Here is a 19,416-nt window from a genome sequence, read left to right on the forward strand (position 1 = left end):
GATTCTGGGGCCCTCCGTTCTGCTAGGGTGGGTTTAATGCAAGTTAAGATAGTAATGCTCAATTGTGCTTAATCCTTTTGAAAGAGAGGTGTTTCTTTTCACCACATTTATCTGGTTTTGGAAGACTCCAAGAGAGGGCAAGTCCTGATTTCTGTCCCCAGACCACAGAAAAGTTGCTGGTGGCAGGCATACTATGTGAATATAAAGGAGGGTGGTGGCCCGATGAATTTGTTCCAGAAGTTTCTTGCATTGTGTTTTAAGGCTGAGGGGTAGAAAACATTCTCTGTAAACGATTAAGAGACTTCTGGCAGAGCTCAATTTCTTTGGCACCCATGCACAGGAGTCACAAACTGGTGATGTCCATAATATTTGGTTTAGCTAGCACAGTACGGTATTTTGCATTCAAATATCTTTAAATGGGTATAAGCTCCCACATTATGCTACCTGCTTAGTCCCTGAGGGCACGTGCATTCACAGCCCTGAAACATCACTGACCACAGGTCTCCGCTTCTCTGAATCTGATGTACCTATTACGTGCAGCACGAGGTGGTTTATAGTTCCTCTAGCTCCACCACAAGCTCCTGTATAGATATAATCAACCTTAGGGTAAAAATGGTGTCACCTCTACTCTTTTAAGAACCTGAGTTGTCATATCTCGGGCTGGAATATTCAAAATATAGAACAAAAGTGCTATGACCTGATTATCTAATTTTTCATCTCTCTCTTCTCTCTGCAGCCCAGACCTTTTAGCCCTCCCACACATTCTTCCAGCCCTCCTCCGATAGCACCTCTAGCCCGAGCTGAAAGCACATCTTCGATATCGTCCACCAATTCCTTGAGTGCAGCCACCACTCCCACAGTTGGTAAAAATTATCTCCTCTCTTTTAATCTGTGTGTGGTTTTGACTGGCTATTTTTTATGGTCTGAAACCCCAGGCCCTGGGTTTCTGGTGGAAATTGTTTTGCTGTGTGTTTTGCTATCATCTGACTCTTCTTTTAAAAGCAGCTTCTCGGCAAAGGAGGCAAAGGGCTTTCACTAAACAAATAAAAGAACATTAATCCCTCTGTATTGCAGGAATTCTCTTATGCTATTCTGTACAGAGCTATTCATAAAAGTAACGAAGAAATTGTCAAATAAATTCCTGTAATTTAGATATTTCTTATAATAAGAAGAGTCTCCTTTGAGGGGGTATGTTTATTTAAATTCCAACCATGTACCCCATCAGAAATCACAAAATTTAGAACTTTTATTTCCTCAAAGTTTTCATTTCTTCATCACTTTTGGTTGTCCTCATGTTGACAGATGGTATAAACATTGGCATTGTGGGAATTGAGCAAACTTTTTGACATTTTTTCTAGTGCTTTTCAGTGATGTCAATTTTCCCCGAGAAATGTCATTGCTGGCATTTTCAGTAAATGCCTTCATACCTCTTTCCTTATGGTTTGCTGAACGTGAAGAGTTGAGAAGGGCTGCTCAGCTGGATGGTTTTCCCAGGTTTAAAAGCCTCATTTCGCCTGGAGTGTCTTCCCTCTTCCCAGGCTGGTCTCTCTCTATACCCCTTTACCCGTCTTCCTGAGCTCCTACTGCCTCTGTCCCCTTTGCATGGTGTCTCTGACTGGGGCTTTCCCATTCCATTTTTTCCCATTGTCCTCCTTTGTTGTCTGAACTCCCCTCCAAGTCTCCTGTGTTATAAACCCCCTGCCCCATCCTGCATTGCTTGGGAGAATCGTTAGCCCAAGCTAAATACATTCCTGCTGCTACTTACGGAAGACCGGCTTGCTACACAGTTGCCCATGTGACAAGTAGTTTGAACAAAGTCTGAAGATCTTCTGGAGAAGAACTTCCTCTTTTCCTTGGGAAATAAGTTAAGGTGTGCCTCTGAGGGCCCCCAAAGAGAATTTCAACTATATCACGTGCTCTATATTTTTAATCAGACCAGCCAAAAGAATCCTTCAAATTTGGTGAAAATATAGCCAGCTATCCAATTTTTTGTGATTCATTAACAGATATTTAACATTATTTATATAGCCAAGTCTATATTTTATCTACATCATCAGTTGGAACAATTTGGGGCTTCCTATTTTTAGATGTCTATTAGCTCATTTCTCTCTGGGTTTTTTGTTTGTTTTTTCTGTAACAACTTTATTTTTGAACTCTCTTTAATACTCTTGATTGCTACAGCCATTTCCCCACTTCCGCTCTGTTGTTTTTGGTTTGTTTTGCTCAAGATCATTTATTCCACCCACTTCATGTGATTTTCCTGGTTGGTCAGAGAGGAAAGTGAAAAGAATAAACTGTCACTCAGAGAAAGCAGACCTCAAGTGACCTCGGATGACTCTCTAATGGATTCTTCCAACTCATTGAAATTCACAGAGGAAATTGCTACACACAGAGAATTCGAACTGTGTCCATGTTTTGTACAATGTGTTTTTATGCTCCCTGCTGCAGAAATCTCAGATTCTGGCCAGTGACTTTGATTATTAACACATCTAGTATGCAGTCTTTCAAGATGAACCACAGAGGAGTTGAAATAAACCCACCTGTGAGGATTGTCACATGGCTTCATTGCTGAGGAGCGTTCTCATTTAATCTGTTGGGTTCTGTTATTTTTATTTAGTTTTCATCTTCCTAGCTCTCCTGTTCTTTATTTCCTGCTGCTGCAGGCCACCTGACAGCCACTTCTCTCTGAAGTAAATGCACTGTCAAGTGACTGACTACCCAGCAGCTTCTCGTATATTACTGTCTACCTCTTTTTGGAGAGGATGTGCTTTGGCTGTTCAGCACCAAGGGGCTGACTCTTCATGACCGACTTGGAATGTCAGCTTAAGGTAGTCAAATGGCTTGGGGAGGTAGAGAATTTCAGCAGCAAATTCCTGAAGTTGATGGCTCAACATTTCCCCCCCACTGCCACCGTAATTTTTGACAATTCCTATGACACTTGAGCCAAAATTGGGGCAAGTGTAGTAGAAACTGTATTTATTTATTTGTACTTGCTTATTGTAAAGTTTAATATAATTCAAGGACTAAATTTTTAACAGCAAGTCTAATCTTTCTACACAACAGTTCATATAAGAATATGACTCTGAAAGACCTAGGGCATGAAATCTTTCTTGAGAGCTGTGATTATAAAGTAGTAAATCTGACGCTACACCTGAAAATAGGACTTTTTGTGCATTGTCACAAATAGTGAAGAGCTCCTAGGCAGCTGTACTTGACTGAATTCAAGACCCCCTCAGTTAGAAGATACACTATACATGACTGAGAAGCGGGGAACACTGCCAGTTGAGCTCAGATGCAATGTTTTCTTATCACATTGATTTTCAGACCCCTACCAATTTCACAGAGGTTAAAATATGAAAAAGTGAACATATTAGAATCAATGAAATACAATAAGCTCTTTTTGCACTGGAAAAAGCTCACAGGACCTTCATTATTTGATTTGGGGGAAAAATCCTATTAATGTTATAGAAATAGAGAAAACATTTACAGTTATTCTATTCTAAGAAGCAAGCTCCTAGACATTTAGAGATAGAGATAAACAGGGAGTTACTCTAATTGTAAACATCCACTTTTATTACTTGTTTCTTATTTCTATGGGTGACAGGCTTTTTTAGACGTTTGCAAAGTCTTCCTGTGGGACTCCAATGCAAAAAGACCACCATAAAGACAATTTTTTTCTTGTTAAATTCACTGTTAATTACATTCCTTCACTGTTAATTATGCATTTTCAATCGCATCTTTAACATCCCAGGAATCTGTAATGAATGAAAAGTAATCATTTATGGGCACCAAAGGAAGCATCAGATGCACTTCAATGCTACATTTGGTCTAGAACTTTGAGCAAAAGTGATTTTATTCAGTACTGGAATGTTAACCATAGCATCTAAAACTTAAAATATTTCTTCCAAACCTTTGTCTCTCCAAACTGGGTGGCAATTCTGAATAGAGTAAGCTTTCTTTTAAAAATACCCTTATTAACGCCAATCATTCTGCACAAAAAGAAAGTCCTTTGGAGGTGGATATTCCTGATCCCAATTAAAAATTCCCACATTTAATTTTAGTCTTTTTTTTTCTTCTGCTATTTTTTTTGAAAAAGGCTGTCTCCAGTACTGGCTTCCCCATCCCAGATCAATTGGAGGCAATTTCCATGGTTAGTTCTTAAGGAAATTTTTTCCTCTGTACTTAATTTGAGTGTTGCCCTTATTTAAACCAAGCACAGAGCTTTCCAATGACTCATTTTTTAAGTTTTCTGATTTATTTAGGATGTTTTCTTCTGAGCCCTTAATGTCCATAACCACCAAAAAAAAAAAAAAAAAAAAAAAGCATAAGCCTGCTATTCAACTCTTATGAACTATTGTTTTGCAACTTCAGCTCAAAAAACAAATTCCAATATCGGAGGCTCCTCATGTTAAGGAGACTGTAAATAGGAAGTTGGTTCTTTAAAGGAAGGAATAGCCTCCATCATTTCCCACTAGTAGGTATGAAAAGGCACTGCTATGTTCAGTTACTGCCAGTATAACTGTTTTGCTTCCTATTTTCTGGAGAGATTATGGAGCCCCAGTTCCATTCATCCTGTTCCTCTCCTAGAGAGATTATAGGAGTTGCATTAACTGTTCTAACCACCAAGGAAGCCACATGTATAATAAAAACTGATTTACAGGTGATATCCTAGAACCTTAAGAATTGGCAAAGAGGTAGTTTCCCTGCCTTATCCTCTACATTTAGGAGGCAAGCTAGTAGAATATTTTCCATGAAATACTGTTTACGGAATGATTTTACTACCCTCACCCATTTCCTTATCTTTCTTTAGCTACATCGTATGGAGGATTCTCCCTTACTGGTCTTTGTACAGATTTTATTCAATTTTATATTGAAGCTGTAATAATACCCTTAGGCCCTGTGGCATTGAGCACTTTTTTGTTAATTCACATAGAGTAAAACTCCAATTACCTGCATTTGTTAGTTGGTGAGAAGGGAGACCATGTGCAAAGATCTGGAACACTTGGGGTCCAGAGCAACTGCTGTGACCACTTTACAAAGGCATTTGGCCATAGCTGTATACCATAGCCAAAGATGGAATTACAATAATGCCGTTCAAAATTAACAGTCCACAACCACCAAAGACAGGTGCAAGGCAAATTGAATTTGGATATTCATGAAGTTGAAATGGGATGCTTCATTCAGGGACCTCAGATTTATAGTGTTGCTTTTTTATGGTCTCGTTAAAAGCTTCCTCTTTCCCCATGGGGGGATGGTGCGTGCTGAGTGATCCTGCTAAGCTGTCAGCGCTCCATCAGGAGATTCTGTTGATGGACATATGTCTGGCCACTTGAGAATTGTGTCTAAGTGAAATACACTTGCACGAGTCAATTATTAATGATAGTGTCTTTAACGACTCCCTGAAAAGGTGGGGGCGTGATTTCTTCCATGGAGCTGACTTCAGCCAGATTCACAGATGCTAAAACTTGGCATTTTTAAAATTTTAATTTCTTCTCATAGAATCATCATGAAATAAACACATCACTTTTTTATATCCTAGTCATAATCCCAGTGTCTTAGATTTTGTTTCCTTTTTCCATTAAAATCATTCCTGTGTTTCGACCAGTAAAGTGTGCTGCTTGATTTCATTTGGGATTTGTATTTGTGCTTTTGTTTTCCATTCCTTTTTATTTCTTTGGTTCGTAGCATCAGAAGATGATGTTTTTTATGACAAACTGCCCTCGTTTGAAAGGCGCTGTGAAACGCCTGCAGGTATGGTGCGAGCCAAGCAATCTCTAGATTCTAGACTTTGAAAATCCAAGCCATTATACCATCTGAATGCTGTAAACTTCATGGACATGCTACTCCCCTCATGAGTGTCCAGTGCCTCTCAGATACACCTGTCTATTTACTGTTCATTGTGGAGCTCATGCCACTGAATTTTTTTAAGTGAACATATTAAAAGCAGCAGGTTGCATGACAGTTTCTCAGTGAAAAGGTTCAAAAAAGGTGAGATGCTATTGCTTTGTGAATTTACAAAGGAAGGAATAATTTAACTGCTCAGAATTACATGTCCAGTCACTGCTTTTTAACTTAAAAAGTAATAGAGCACCGTTAGTAACCTTGTTTTCTCTTTGGTACATAGGCAAAGGGTGTTTGTGTCTGGATGCCTAAGGTGATTCCAGGGGAGGGGATGGAAGATGTCTGACATCTTCCAGGAACTTTAAATTGATATGCAATGCTGTTGTCATTTAAAACCTAAGCTAAGTTTTCTATAACCCGTAACTCCGAGTTTATCTTTTTGAAAACGTAGAAGGGGATGACACTGAAGATGAAATGGATACAGCAATTGCTGAATGACAGTTTGCCCAAACCAGTGCAGTTAAAATATGCTGGCGCCCCTGCATGGCCAGGAAGACTTCTGCTCCACGCGCTCAGGCACCAAGTGTCAAGCTCCCAACAGCACATGCCCATCTCTTTAGGCCTCCATAGCTTTGCTTTTGCTTTCTGTTTCCCGAACTGAAAAAACCATAGATTGCCAGCCTTCCCTTTTTCCTGCACGCTAATAGCATGCAGTGCCTCTGCCCTCCCCTGTAGTGAGATTATGACCTGCTCTGTAACTCATACTGTGTCCTTCTCTCTCCCTCTCCCTAACCTTCCCCATCCCGCTTCAACTCCCGGCCATACAGAGAATGAACAGCCTTCCCTCGTTTGGTTTGACAGAGGAAAGTTTTATTTGACTTTTGAAGGTAAGTAGGACATAGCATACCAGATTCTAATTTATACTTCCTCACCCTTTTCCACCTGCATTCGAAATCCCAGCTCTCTTCAAAAGACCTGGTCTCACTTTCTATATAAAAATGCTATGGCTACTTAGAAAATATTAAATACTAAAGAAAATAGTACATGAATTTGGTTGGTATGGGATCTTCAATTTTTCATATTAAAAAAATTAAAGCTAATTTGCAGTTAATATTGGTTACTTAATTAACTGTGTTAAATTGAAAAAAACAACCTTTTTTGTCCAAGGAACTTAACTCTGTCAACCAGGGCTCTTTCCTAACTCTTGCAAACGCAATGCAACTAATATAAGGACATTTTTGGTTGGAATTGGCGTTTAACTTTGGTTTGGATGATTACCAATGCAACATCTACTATTGTAAAATGTAAATATTTATATATATTCTTATGACAAGGAATACTGCGTGGGAGATCAGACAAATGAGGAAAAGAAAAAAAAGAGGAGTGTTTTAGTAAGTTCTATTTCCATCTCCTGAAATTGCAACTGGAATGACTGTAGTAAAATGGACAACTATCGCTGGACTTGCCATTTTAGAAGATTAAGGAAAATATACATAACTATAATGTCAGATGTCTAACCTCAATGTTGGATAATGTGTCATATTCTGCATTAAGGATTAGCATTCTTCTGTTTTATATTTAAATTCTAAATCATTTTAACAGGCCAGGCATTTGATAAAATGGCCTATTTAAACTCATGGTGGGGGCAACATTAAATAATTTAACTTAATTAACGGGCCATCTTAAACATAAATTCTTATCACTTAAGCCCCTATTTTCTACGATTTTAAATAGCTAAATTTATCCTGGGATCAAAAGTTGGCCAAAAAGTATTCTGCTCTAGAATCGAATCTAAATATTGAACTTGTCTTTGTGTTTCGTGACAACAAAAAAAAACTTTCCTAACCTGAGTGTATATTTTAACACAACTTAAAAAATCACAATGACTGATACAAATTTTTAAGTAGTTTGTGTGGTGTGGCTTTTTTTCTCTCAACAGTGAATTTTCCTTACAAGATGGTCTTGGGGGTGGAAGTCCTTAGCGTGGAGTAGCTTGGATGGCAGCAGACAGTATGGTCTGACTTAAAACTTTCCACATACCTGCTGTCTTGTCTTGGCTCAGGGACAGGGCAGGGGGATAGATGGTCCTCAGGGCAGGAGGCATATTTTCCACTTGTATGGGAAGTTTTCATTGCCTCAGGTCATTAATTTTGTAATAACCAAGGTGCAAAGTCCACAAACTTATGACCTTCTGAACTTTCTCTTTGAATCAGATGGAATTAAAAAGTTCCCAGGTGTCTTTGTCCCGATCAGCACATCTCAAAGGAGAAGCTACCGTTGAATAGGTTGGTAACCCTGAAGGACAGCAAGTACCTCAGACGGGAAGGCCCTGTCTCTGCTTCAGCCGGGCCACAGCAGAGGCTGTAGTTTACCCTGTTTTAACCAGGAAATTAAGCAACACGCTACAGGCAACTCTCCAGTAATTGTCTGGGGCTCCAAAAAAGAACTGGCAATTTTTCTGTTGTTGTAGTTTGTTTTGGCTTCAGAGTATCTATTGGCTCATTTGCTTGTGTTTTAGTTTGTGTTTCTTTAAACAGAGAGAGGCAGACGTTTTTCCGAAGATACCAATCTAAAGACAATTTTTGGTTGTTGGTTTGTTTGTTTTTGAAAAGGAAACTATCAATCAAATATACGTATTAACAAATGTGTGGAATACCATAATATGAATCACATTTTTATTTTAGTAAAATATAATATTTGTTAGTAAATTTCTGTTAGTAAAGTTGCTAATATTGCCATCCTAATTAGTAAGACCAAATTCCTTAAGCCTCTCAATTTGGACCAAGAGAAGTCACACAAGAAAGAGTTTTAGTAGAAATTGATTGGAATCTCTAGTACTGTGTTATCTTCATCTTGCACTTTGCTCAAGTCTAGGACGTATAAGCAGGTAGAAGTACATTAAAATGAACTTCAAGGGAAGACTTTGGAGAAACTAAAATGACACCTTGCCCCCTGAGCAAGAATGGCTATGTTTTAGGAATGGAGAAGGTTTGTTTTCATCATTTATGTACATTAGTCTCAGGTATTTTAGCCAGTGCGACCTGGAAAGATTTTTCTGTTTTCTTCTGTGATAATAAAATGATATAGAAATGATAACATGTTAAATTGCCTTGAGAATAGTGCCCCTACCCAAATTTTTATACTTTGCAAACACTCATTCAACATGTTTTATTATAGCACTTCTAGCATACTCTTCTAGGGCACTCTGATTTTACCCACATTTTTTATTATTAATATTAGTTATTATTATCTACAATTCTTCATTCAGGCAATGCAAAAGAGGAAGAAAGAATCCCAGGTCAAAATATTCACCTGTTCTAAATATCTTTTAAATTATTATTTATTGGCATCTAAATCATGTCTTTATAGTGTTCAAAACCTTAGCCTGTCTTATTCACTGCTTTGTTCTTACAGGGTTTAGGCATTGTAGCTACCCAGTAAGTGTTTGAGCCACTGAGCAGCCAACCAACTAATGAACGTTGGCTTATGAATTTATTTCGGGATAACATGAGATGCTTCACACTTCCAAGAGAGATAGAAAAGTGTTAGACAATGGTTCTAACTCACAAGACTTCCAAAGCTTTTCTTAATGTTTTACTTTTAAAAACAATTTCACTGAAAATGTAACCTAAGTTGGGCTAAAAAAAAAAGTAAAGGTTATAAAAGGTAATAACTTTTTAAATTCATTCATCCAAGAGTGCATCCTAGTGAAGCTATCAAGTATTCTTCTGAGATGGAAGGAAGGGAAAGATATTTCCATGACAAGTAAAACATGTGACTGTTAGATATTTGAACAATTTCCTAGAGCATTTTAACATCAAGATGTTTCCAGAAATGTGCCATTCCTCGCCTTGATTAGCTTATTTAACTACAAAATCATCCTGTATCTGGTAATGGGAAAAAAAAAACCCCGCAACCATACGTTCTTGAGTGTCCTTGTTTCTGAATACCATCTCTATGCTCATGCATCCAGCTTCTTGTACACTCATCTCTAGACTGCTCTGTTCCTGTTTATTGCTTGAACTCCCATCACTCCTTTGGAATGTCACGTCCTTAGCAACACCCTTCCCTTCATTCGAAGGCTTTCTGCCGAACTCGCCCACCTGTTTCCTTAACTGAATCCCAGCTATCCCCAGGGACCATCACTTCTCCTGTAGCACTTTCCACGGAAAGTTCTTCAGTCTTCTGTGGGCCATATGTCATGGGAGTAGGAGGCAGTGTTTGAATTCTCCCAACTCCCTTACTGCCACTTCCAAACCACTCCCCACTGTGAAAAGCAGCCGTCTGACAATTCCATCTTCTACCCGTCCTCATTGCTGTCCACCGCTAACCTGCAGAGCATTCCTCTGCACTAGTCTATAGGCTTGGAGATGCTGGCAGCTCCTTTTCATCCTCTTCTCCACCACACTTCCTCACTTCTTCCTGTGGCACAGATTCAATATGGGTGAGGCATCCAACACCCTGGCTCTGGGGCCTCTGACTTCTTCAACTCCAACAAACCTTCCCTCCACTCTACTCAGTAACCCACACCGCAGGCCACATCTTGGAAATGGTCCCCACTGGCAAGGGTAATTTTAGCTGTTTCATAACTAACAATTTGCCACCCTTCCTGTACACCAAGGACTGCATTAGGCAATGATTCTTTCATTCAACACTATTTATTGAGCAGTACTGTGTGCTGGCACAGTCCTGGACTCTCACCAGTAGTGGACAAACCAGGAAAAAAATCCCTGTCACCACGGAGCTCACATTCTAATGTGGAGAGTCGAAAGTAAGAAGATAAATAAGTAAAATATATAGCAGGGAGATGATAATAAGTTCTACAGAAAAACATAAAATAGCGAAGGAGAATGTAGCATATTGGGAATGCAGTTTTAAATAGGGGACCTGAAGTAATAAAGGTAATGGATAATAATAACTAAGATCTGAGTGCTTACCACATGCAAAGTACCTTCCATCTGTTATCTCGTTTCATCTGCACAACTCACTGAGAAAGCAATCAAGATTGCTTGATTCAGGTAACGTAAGTAACTTTTGCAGGATCGCTCAGCCAGGAGAGTAGAGCAGGCATTCAAAGCCAGGTTGGCCAGCTGGAAACCTGGGATGATGCTCTGTTCTGCAGAGGTCATCTCATTCAGTCTGAGGTAGGTGGTGCTGGTGCTAATCTCCTAACCTTCCAGCTCTCCAGTCCCCTGATTTTCCCTTGTCTTTGACCTTGCTAAGACCTCTGGTCTCATGTCTGCCCCTTTCTCACTCAGTCCACTAGCTCAGGCCAACATTCAAGTTCTTTTTTCTATCCAGGTTAGACCCCATGGAGGAAAAATATGTTTCTATGAGGACTTGAATCATATATACAATGAGAGCTACATTTTCTTCTTTGAAATTATGTTGTCTACATGAAAAAAATGAACTCTTGGGCATTTTAAACTTCTGAGCTCCTTCAGCAGGTTATTAAATATCCGTTTAGTAATTGGTAAGGCACAGTCATAGCCATGGACCACTCAACTTTTCTTACCCTCACATAGTAATAACATCCTGTAAAGAGCAACAGGTCAAATTTTTCACATGTGGCCGGAAGGATATTAATTCATTCATCTGAGAGTCACTAGAAAAAGGAAAATTGGAAGGAGTGACTAATTTTCTGAGAACCAACTGTTTTGCTAAAATCACAATATTCTATAAGTGGGAAGTTATTGACTAATTGTCTGTACCCCACTGTAGGCCCTTTTCAATCGATAACGTAGTGAAGTTATTGTTGTTGAGTACCAACTTTGCAGATCCACAGTGTTAAGTACAACCAGGTTGGGGAAAAAATATAAAAACATAAAAAACAGTGATACAAGACTGTCTTCATTAAAAATATTAAAAATCACCCTCCCTAGCTATTCTGAATTTTTATATGTAAACTACAGTCATGCGATGCCTAAGGACAGGGAATAGTTCTGAGAAATGCATCATAAGACGGCTTCATCGTTGTGCCAACATCACAGAGCGTACTTACACAAAGCTAGATAGTACAGCCTATTACACACTAGGCTATATGTACTAATCTTATGGGACCACCGTTGCATATGTGGTCTGCCGTGGACCGAAACGTCATTAGGCTGCACATGACTGTATGTTGTAAATATTAAATGTCAAATCCTTTCTATTAATAACTGAAAGTCACGGAGAGTTTTTTTAAGTAGCCTAAACCTGTTAAGAAGATTCAAGTGGAGCTGAAGCTGCAAAATATTCTACTGGGCAGATCTGCTGAGGGTTTCAGAATTCATTCTGCCTCTCCATAAGAAATTAGTTGCCTGATTCTGAAAATCTCTGAAATTGACCAAGATGCTAATCTTTCACTTGGTTTCCTGCTCTTGGAGGCAGTTGCCCTGTCTTTCTCATGTCTAGTGTGTGACTCTCACGCTAGAGATCGACTAGAAAGTCAGTAAAAGAGAAACCTCTTTCTCTATACCGTTCACCGCACCAAATATGCGGGTGTTTTCCTCACACTAAACAATTCTGACACTAGCTGCCTGGAGTTAGTGCAGACTCTGCAGGTTAAGGGCTCAGTCCCACAAGACTACCCCCCTCCACTTCAGACACCAATCCCAAGTCCCAGGTTGTCACCTGTACTTCTGATTGACCAGCTATAAATTGAAGGTTCCCACAACCCCCTCCTTGGGTTCGATAACTTGCTAGAACAGCTCGCAGAACTCAGGAACGTGCTTTACTTTCTATTATCTATTTATTATAAAGGATACAACTCAGGAATAGCCAAGTGAAAGTGAGGCACAGGGCAAAATATCGGGGAAGGGGCATGGAGCTTCTATGATCTCTCTGGGTACCACCCTTCCAGTACCCTGATGTGTTCACCAACCTAGAAGCTCTCCAAACCCCATTGTTTAGGGCTTTTAGGAAAGCTGATTGTGTAGTCATTATTGATTTAATCACTGACCATTGGTGGCTAAGTCAGTCTCCAGACTCTCTCCTCTCCCTGGAGGTCAGACATGGGACAGAAAGTTCCAATCCTCTAATCTCATGGTTGGTGCCTCTAGCAACCAGCCCCCATCCTCCAAGAGTCACCTCATTAGCATAAACTCAGGTATGGTTGAAAGAGGCTTATTAGGAATAACAAAAGACTTCCCTCTCACCCTTACCACTCAGGAAACTACAAGGATTTTAGGAGCTCTGTGCCAGGAACTGGGACAAAGACATAATATATATTTCGTAATCTCGTGGTCAGCAAAGTGCTGCCTGTTTTTGCCCTGATTTCTAGGCCAATTATGGGAATGGGCTGCTAAGGAGGACATGAATGTACAGAATTCATAGCAGAATTCTATCCAGTTAAATACTGTAGGAAAGCTTAAGAGCAGGTGGTAGCTCCTATCGTGAGTCACCAAGCAAGGGGTACCTGGTTAGTGAAAAGATCATTATATTTGGAGTCAGCACGTCTGGGTGCTGCTGCTGATACCAACACTACTGATACAGTATCCCTGATGAGCCCCCTGTCTCGTGCTAATTAGCCCATATTTACAAGCTCGAGGAATCACACAGCAACTGTATGAAGTGGGCACTATTATTATTCACATTTTACAGATGAATAAACAGAGGATCTGAGAATTTAGGCAACTTTCCCAAGATGACACAGCCAGTCAGTGGGTAGATCGGTTCAGAGGGAGTTAGTGTTAGGTTATAAAACCAATGTTCCTAACCACTATAATATTCAGATCTTGGCTATGCCACTCAATAAGCAAATGATCTTGAGAATTTAATGTCTCTGAGTCTCTGTTTTATAATCTTTAAAGTGGAAAATACAATACCCACCTGGCAGGATAATTAGGAAAATCAAATAAGAAATTTTTTGGTTTATTAATGTATTATACAATATGAAAGTTTTTTCAATTTTGTTTTGTTTTTATTTACTTAATGTTTTTAAAGCAGTTTGAGGGTCATGGTAAAATTGAGAGGGAGGTACAGAGATTTCCCGTACATCCCCTGCCCCCACACATGCACAGACTCCCTCATTATCAACATCCCCCACCAGAGTGGTAAGTTTGTTACAATTGATAAACCTACATTGACACATCAGGATCACCTAAAGTCCATAGCTGACGTTAGAGTTCACTTTTGGTGTTGTACATTCTATGGGTTTGGACAAATGTATAGTGACCTGTATCTATTATTATGGTATCATACAGAGTATCTTCACTGCCCTAAAAATCCTCTGTGTTCCTCCTATTCACCCACCCTTGCCCCTCAACCCCAGGCAACGGCTGATCTTTTTACTGGTTCCATAGTTTTTCCTTTTCCCAAATGTCATATAGTTGGAATTATACAGTATGCAGCCTTGTCAGATTGGCTTCTTTCACTTAGTAATATGCATTTAATGTTCCTCCATGTCTTTTTGTGGCTTAATAGCTCTGAAAGGTTTTTATTATTTGTAGTTTGAGTTTGCATTCAAACTGAATAAGGAGAATTAAGGGAAGGGACCAAGAAGGCTCTGTACCCAAGACGCATTTGTTTCTAATTTCTGGAGTTTTCCTAGTCTCTAAGGGGACCTCTGGCATCTCTAGTAGTGACTAATCCCAGGAACTTCCTCTTGAATCGCCGTCAAACTCACTGATGATGTGTTTTCTTCGTCTTATAGCCATAACAGTCCAAAACACACAGTTGTTTCTGAATATGTCCCTCACTCAAAAGAAAATGAACGTAATGCAATAACTTTAAAATATAAAAATGTTGGACAGCCTTTGCTTTGCTCAAGATTGAAGCCTTTGACACCCCAGCAAAGGAGATGAACCCCAAGTTTAGTCACACTTGCCTGGGTGCAGAAGTAGATTATATACCAACGTTTCTATTCCTCCAGGGTTACTGCATGGAGCACTAATAAGAACCGCAAAAAGCCCTAAGCCCGGAAACGAAGACTTGCCATATGTAGACAATTTCAAAACCGGAAGCATAAGTTAAATAGTTCCCTAGAGCAGCCGAAGGGAAGTTGGGTCAGTGCTGAATAGAATAGAAAGTTAAAGAATATGCACTCATGTCTTCCTCCATTCAGTGGTTAACAAGCATCCCATGAACTCCTCTCTGCTCTAAGCCCCTGCGTAGGAATTACGGAGGCCAAACGATACGGCTTCTGCCTTCTAGGAATTCACAGGAAACAGAAGACATAGGCACTTCCTATAAAGGGCATACTGCAGCGAACGCCATAATAGGATTGTAAAAACTTGCTGGAAATGTATGAATACTGGATAGATTTTTAACTGGGAAGAACCTGGGATAACTTCTCGGAGGCCCAGGGACATTAAGGGACAAGGAGGAATTCAGACAGCTAAGAGTGTTCCAATTTGAGGAAATGACTTGAGCAGAGGCATTCAGGGGAGTGATATCTGAGTTGTACTCAGGGAGGTAAACACTGGGAGAGATGAGGAATGTTTTAAGAAATGACCTTGAAAGTGAGTAGAGATCATTTTCTAAAAGGCTTTAAATACTGAGAGAAGAAATTTGAATTACAATCCCTATGCAAGGTGGCATTTTGAGAATTTTTTGAGAAAGTGTTGCGATCATCTTTGATTTTTAGGATTAGAGGCCAGGATAAATTTGGGGATTTACTGAAGCAGCCCAAGAGAAGTAGTGAGGGACTGACAGTACCATTTTCATCGGGAGATTTGAGAAACACGACTGAGGTAGAACCATTTAACATCTAATAGGATGTGGAAAGGAGTGGAAGCTTCCATCCTGAGACACAAGAGAAGTATGTGGTTGTAAACCAGGAGAAAGGAGTCTCCAAGAGTACTAGGTTGGGTCAGGAAGAATGAGTGGCTTTCGCGATCTCTCACCTTTGAGGTCCTGCACACCATCTGCGTGGTGTGAGCCCAGGAGTAAACAGACTGTGGAAATTTGGGAGTCATTTGCTTAGAGATAAGGGCTGAATCCATGGAGGTGAGGGTTTAACCTTGGGGCATGCCTCATTCAGGAGCCATATTGGAAAAAGAATGCGATGTAACTTGGAACTTGCTCCATTGTATCTTTTCTTTAAATAGCCACGCAAATATCAGTGATTGAATGCATGATATTCAATGGTTATGTTTTTATGGAATATATTAAGTGCTTAGATCTTTTGTTGGTTTGTTGTCTCTCGGTTGTTCATGCTTGAGGGAATGCCTATCTGGCTGACCCAGTTGCCCTCTGAGTATGACTGCTAACCTACTAGAGAGGAAAATTGCAGACATCAAACCTAGAAGAAAAATACCAGCTTCTAGGAGCTATTGTTGCAAATACAAGTCAGCATAGAGATGTTGCTCTGCCTCTTCCCCAACTGCTGCCCATCAAGGCCTTTTGTCCTCTCTTCAGTGTGTGTCGTTCTCATCTGTCGTACAATCTTTTATCTCTTCTCCTTTTTCTTCCTCTTGACACACAGACATGAATACTCAAAACTGATCATGATATGAGACTGAAGGAATTTTTAATATCTGTTGTGTACATCAAATAAAAATGTAATGTATAAACCTTAAAAATAATTGAGAAATAAATTTTGTATTTCTTTGCTTATAAATAGAAAGAAAATTGTTTTTTTATAGGACATTTCACTTTTCATTATAAGTCGTGTTCAGAAGAAGGAATTAGCTGTCCATTATGATATTGTAGAGTTTAACTTGAAATAGTCCTCATGGTAGCTCCAATATGTATATGCCTGGACGTGCTCATAGTTAATATTCTTTAGGAGAAGTAAGGACTGTCTGCATACGTTTATATGTGTGTGTACAAAATTGATTATGATGGTTGCATAGCAAAATGCTACGGTTTTCCATGTTTACTAATTCTGCAATAGGTAGGTATCTGATAGGGAAAACAATGAACACATTTGTAGAATAAGGCCTTTATAATATTGCTATAGGAACAGATATTGTTATGGCTGCATTCATTCAATCAGCAAGTGTTTACTGAGTCCCTGCTACATGCATGGTGCTATGAAGGGCATCGGGGTTACAGTTGTGAATAAGAAAGACATGTTTCTACCTTCATGGAGCATAGAAGCCAGACATTAAACAAGTAGTTATAATAATGTGTAGAGATGGTTATAATTCAGGAGATAGGGTGCTTTGGAGGCACCCAGCAGGGAGACCTAACCTGGCCTAGAAGTTAGGGGAAGAGTCCAGAGGAAGAAATGAGAGTGACATTAAAGTCTACAGAGAGCCTGCTTTGAAGAAATATAAAATGTTGCTGAGTTAGAGTTCTAATATATAATCTTATGTAATGTGTAAATGTTAACCTAAAGGTATATTGGGTATTATTCTAGATATTAGATATAGAAAAAGAGTCCCCAATTAATTTATATCCGTTTACACTCAGTACACACACACGTGCACATGCATACACACACACATGCATATGTACATACATATAGATAAATAGAGGAAAATACATGGAATATATATATAGAGAGAGGAAAAAAGTGTGTGTGTGTGTGCGCACGCGCACGAGCATTGGCTCTGGAATTAGCCTCTGGGTCTGAATCATAGCCTCAGCACAGTGGGGGACTTTAGGTAAGTTATTTAACCTCTCTAAGTCTTGGTTTCCTCCTCTGGAAATTGGAATGGTAATGGCATCTATTTCACAGGGTTGTACTCAGGATTAAATGGTCAAGTACATGTGAGGTCAGTGCGTGCTAAGCGCTCAATAACGATTAGCTCTCACCTCTATTGTCCGACTTCACGTATCCCGTGCTTGTAACATGGCTGTGTTTTGTCTAGTTACTGCCTGCTTTGGAGGAGTTTGAGGTGTAGCATTCTCTTCTTCCCATAAAACAACTGGCAACTTGATCTGCCGTGAGTTGCTACATGGCCTCCCTCCTTGTCAGCAGGGACAATGAGCAAACTTTTCTCTGCTGCTTATGGAGCAGGAGAATGATTTGGAAGCAGAACGCCTCCTCCCCGCTGTACAGCCCCCGCCTCTACCAGAGCCTATCATTAAAGCTGACTTGTTGGGACTAATGATCCGCCTGGTGATGTACTCCCCGGGGTGCTGTGTTAATGCTGATGGGAGATGTTGGAAGAAAATCTGTTACCATCTCTTTTATTAAAGGATTTGTAAATCATGGCATTTCAGCAGATTAGACAAGTAATTTCAAACTTCCTGAGAAAAGACTGGAGAGGCCAAGAATCACCAGGGGGAGTTGCTTTACCTTTGCGTGGCTGTGAGCCTTCGTCATGCAATAGCTTTTCATTATGTGTCTTGTAAGAAGAGCTGTTGCAGTTTGAGGCTGCCCATCCTATTGTGCTCTTGACTCTGACTTCCCCAGACAGAGAGGAGAACCTCTGACTGCCCCCTTCCGAGAGGAGAGTTGACATAATGAATGAAGAAGTGATTCAAAGAGGTGATGTCAAGACTTGGGGGAACCTTCCATTTCTAAGCCCTTTTATGTGTGTGGAATGAATATATTTAATCAATATCACATATACCCCTAACAGATCTTAGTCAGTCACTTGTGAAAGGCTTTTGTATACTATAAAGTAGATGCTATACAAATGTAATCATTGCCTAAAATAATAATTAACATTAATGAATATTTAATATGTGCTAAGAATTTTACATTCATTGCTTCATTTATTAAATCAAAGATTGATTTGGGGTCATCAAGATATGGCATTTAAGCTAAGGCATTAAGATAAGTCATTGCCCTTAAGATTTAACCCTTTTGTGTCTTCAACTCTTTTGCATCATGCGTGCGGTAATCATTTCTGCCAGAGCACGGACTTTCCGCAGACAGGAGTTTTCAACAACTTGTTCCTCTTCTGCTGGCTCTGCTGTACTAAGTCACCAGGACATGAGTAAATATGGCCTTGGAGCCTCTTTCCTGATGGCACACATTCACACAGACAGTGTGTGCTCTTTACAATTGTGTTTCTTGGTCTTGTATTCAGAGTAATTACAGCATGGCTTCCCCTAAGATCTGATTTAGAGACTTGAAATATGCCTTTGAGAAAACACAAAAGGTTATTCTGGAGAAGTGTCACAAAGGAGTAAGGGTGATGTTAATTTTTCAAGGATGTTTTGGTGACTTTCAAGAGTTGCAATTGTCATTGTAAAGGGTGAGTCCAGGAAGAGGAAGAATGAGTTACTCAATGTCGATTACTCCTTTTCTCCGATTTTGTCTTTTTTGAACTCTGCTTACAACCCATTCCTCATGAAACTGGCGGCTCAAATAGCAGGCTTTCAGGCAGTCAGACTACGACAGACAGCGTTCGTTACGCCTCTCCATTCACCAGTATCAGCCCCCTAGAGGAATAACTTTCAGTAGTGTTCAAAATTACCGACATCCACTTTTTAACTGTAAGAACAGGAACCATTCAGGAAATAAATAAAGGAGAAATGTGGAAAACTCAGTGTTATTTAAAATCCCAATATAACTCCCAGCTTCTATTTATAGTATTTTTGCCACAATATCGAAGTAATGCATGCTCATTATAGAAAATTTAGGAAAACAGAAAAGTAGAAAGAAAATGAAATAATCTATAATGTAATAACTGTAGTTAACCACTGTTATCATTTTCTTGCATTTCTTTTTGGAGATTTTTCATGTGTATGTGA

General features: G+C 39.6%; 1 protein-coding gene across 1 annotated transcript in view; it reads left to right on the plus strand.

Moving 5' to 3' along the window:
- The window catches only part of SGIP1 (SH3GL interacting endocytic adaptor 1), a 195,904-nt gene that overhangs the window by 143,000 nt on the left and 33,488 nt on the right, over positions 1-19,416 (plus strand). Inside the window, exons 16-18 of the mRNA XM_058538246.1 lie at positions 737-863; positions 5,686-5,751; positions 6,669-6,728. Of these exons, the coding sequence (XP_058394229.1) occupies positions 737-863; positions 5,686-5,751; positions 6,669-6,728 (253 nt within the window). The remainder of the gene's footprint in view (positions 1-736; positions 864-5,685; positions 5,752-6,668; positions 6,729-19,416) is intronic.

Source organism: Diceros bicornis, chromosome 4 (genome assembly GCF_020826845.1).
Source record: "Diceros bicornis minor isolate mBicDic1 chromosome 4, mDicBic1.mat.cur, whole genome shotgun sequence".
In the NCBI taxonomy this organism is placed as follows: Eukaryota; Metazoa; Chordata; class Mammalia; order Perissodactyla; family Rhinocerotidae; genus Diceros; species Diceros bicornis.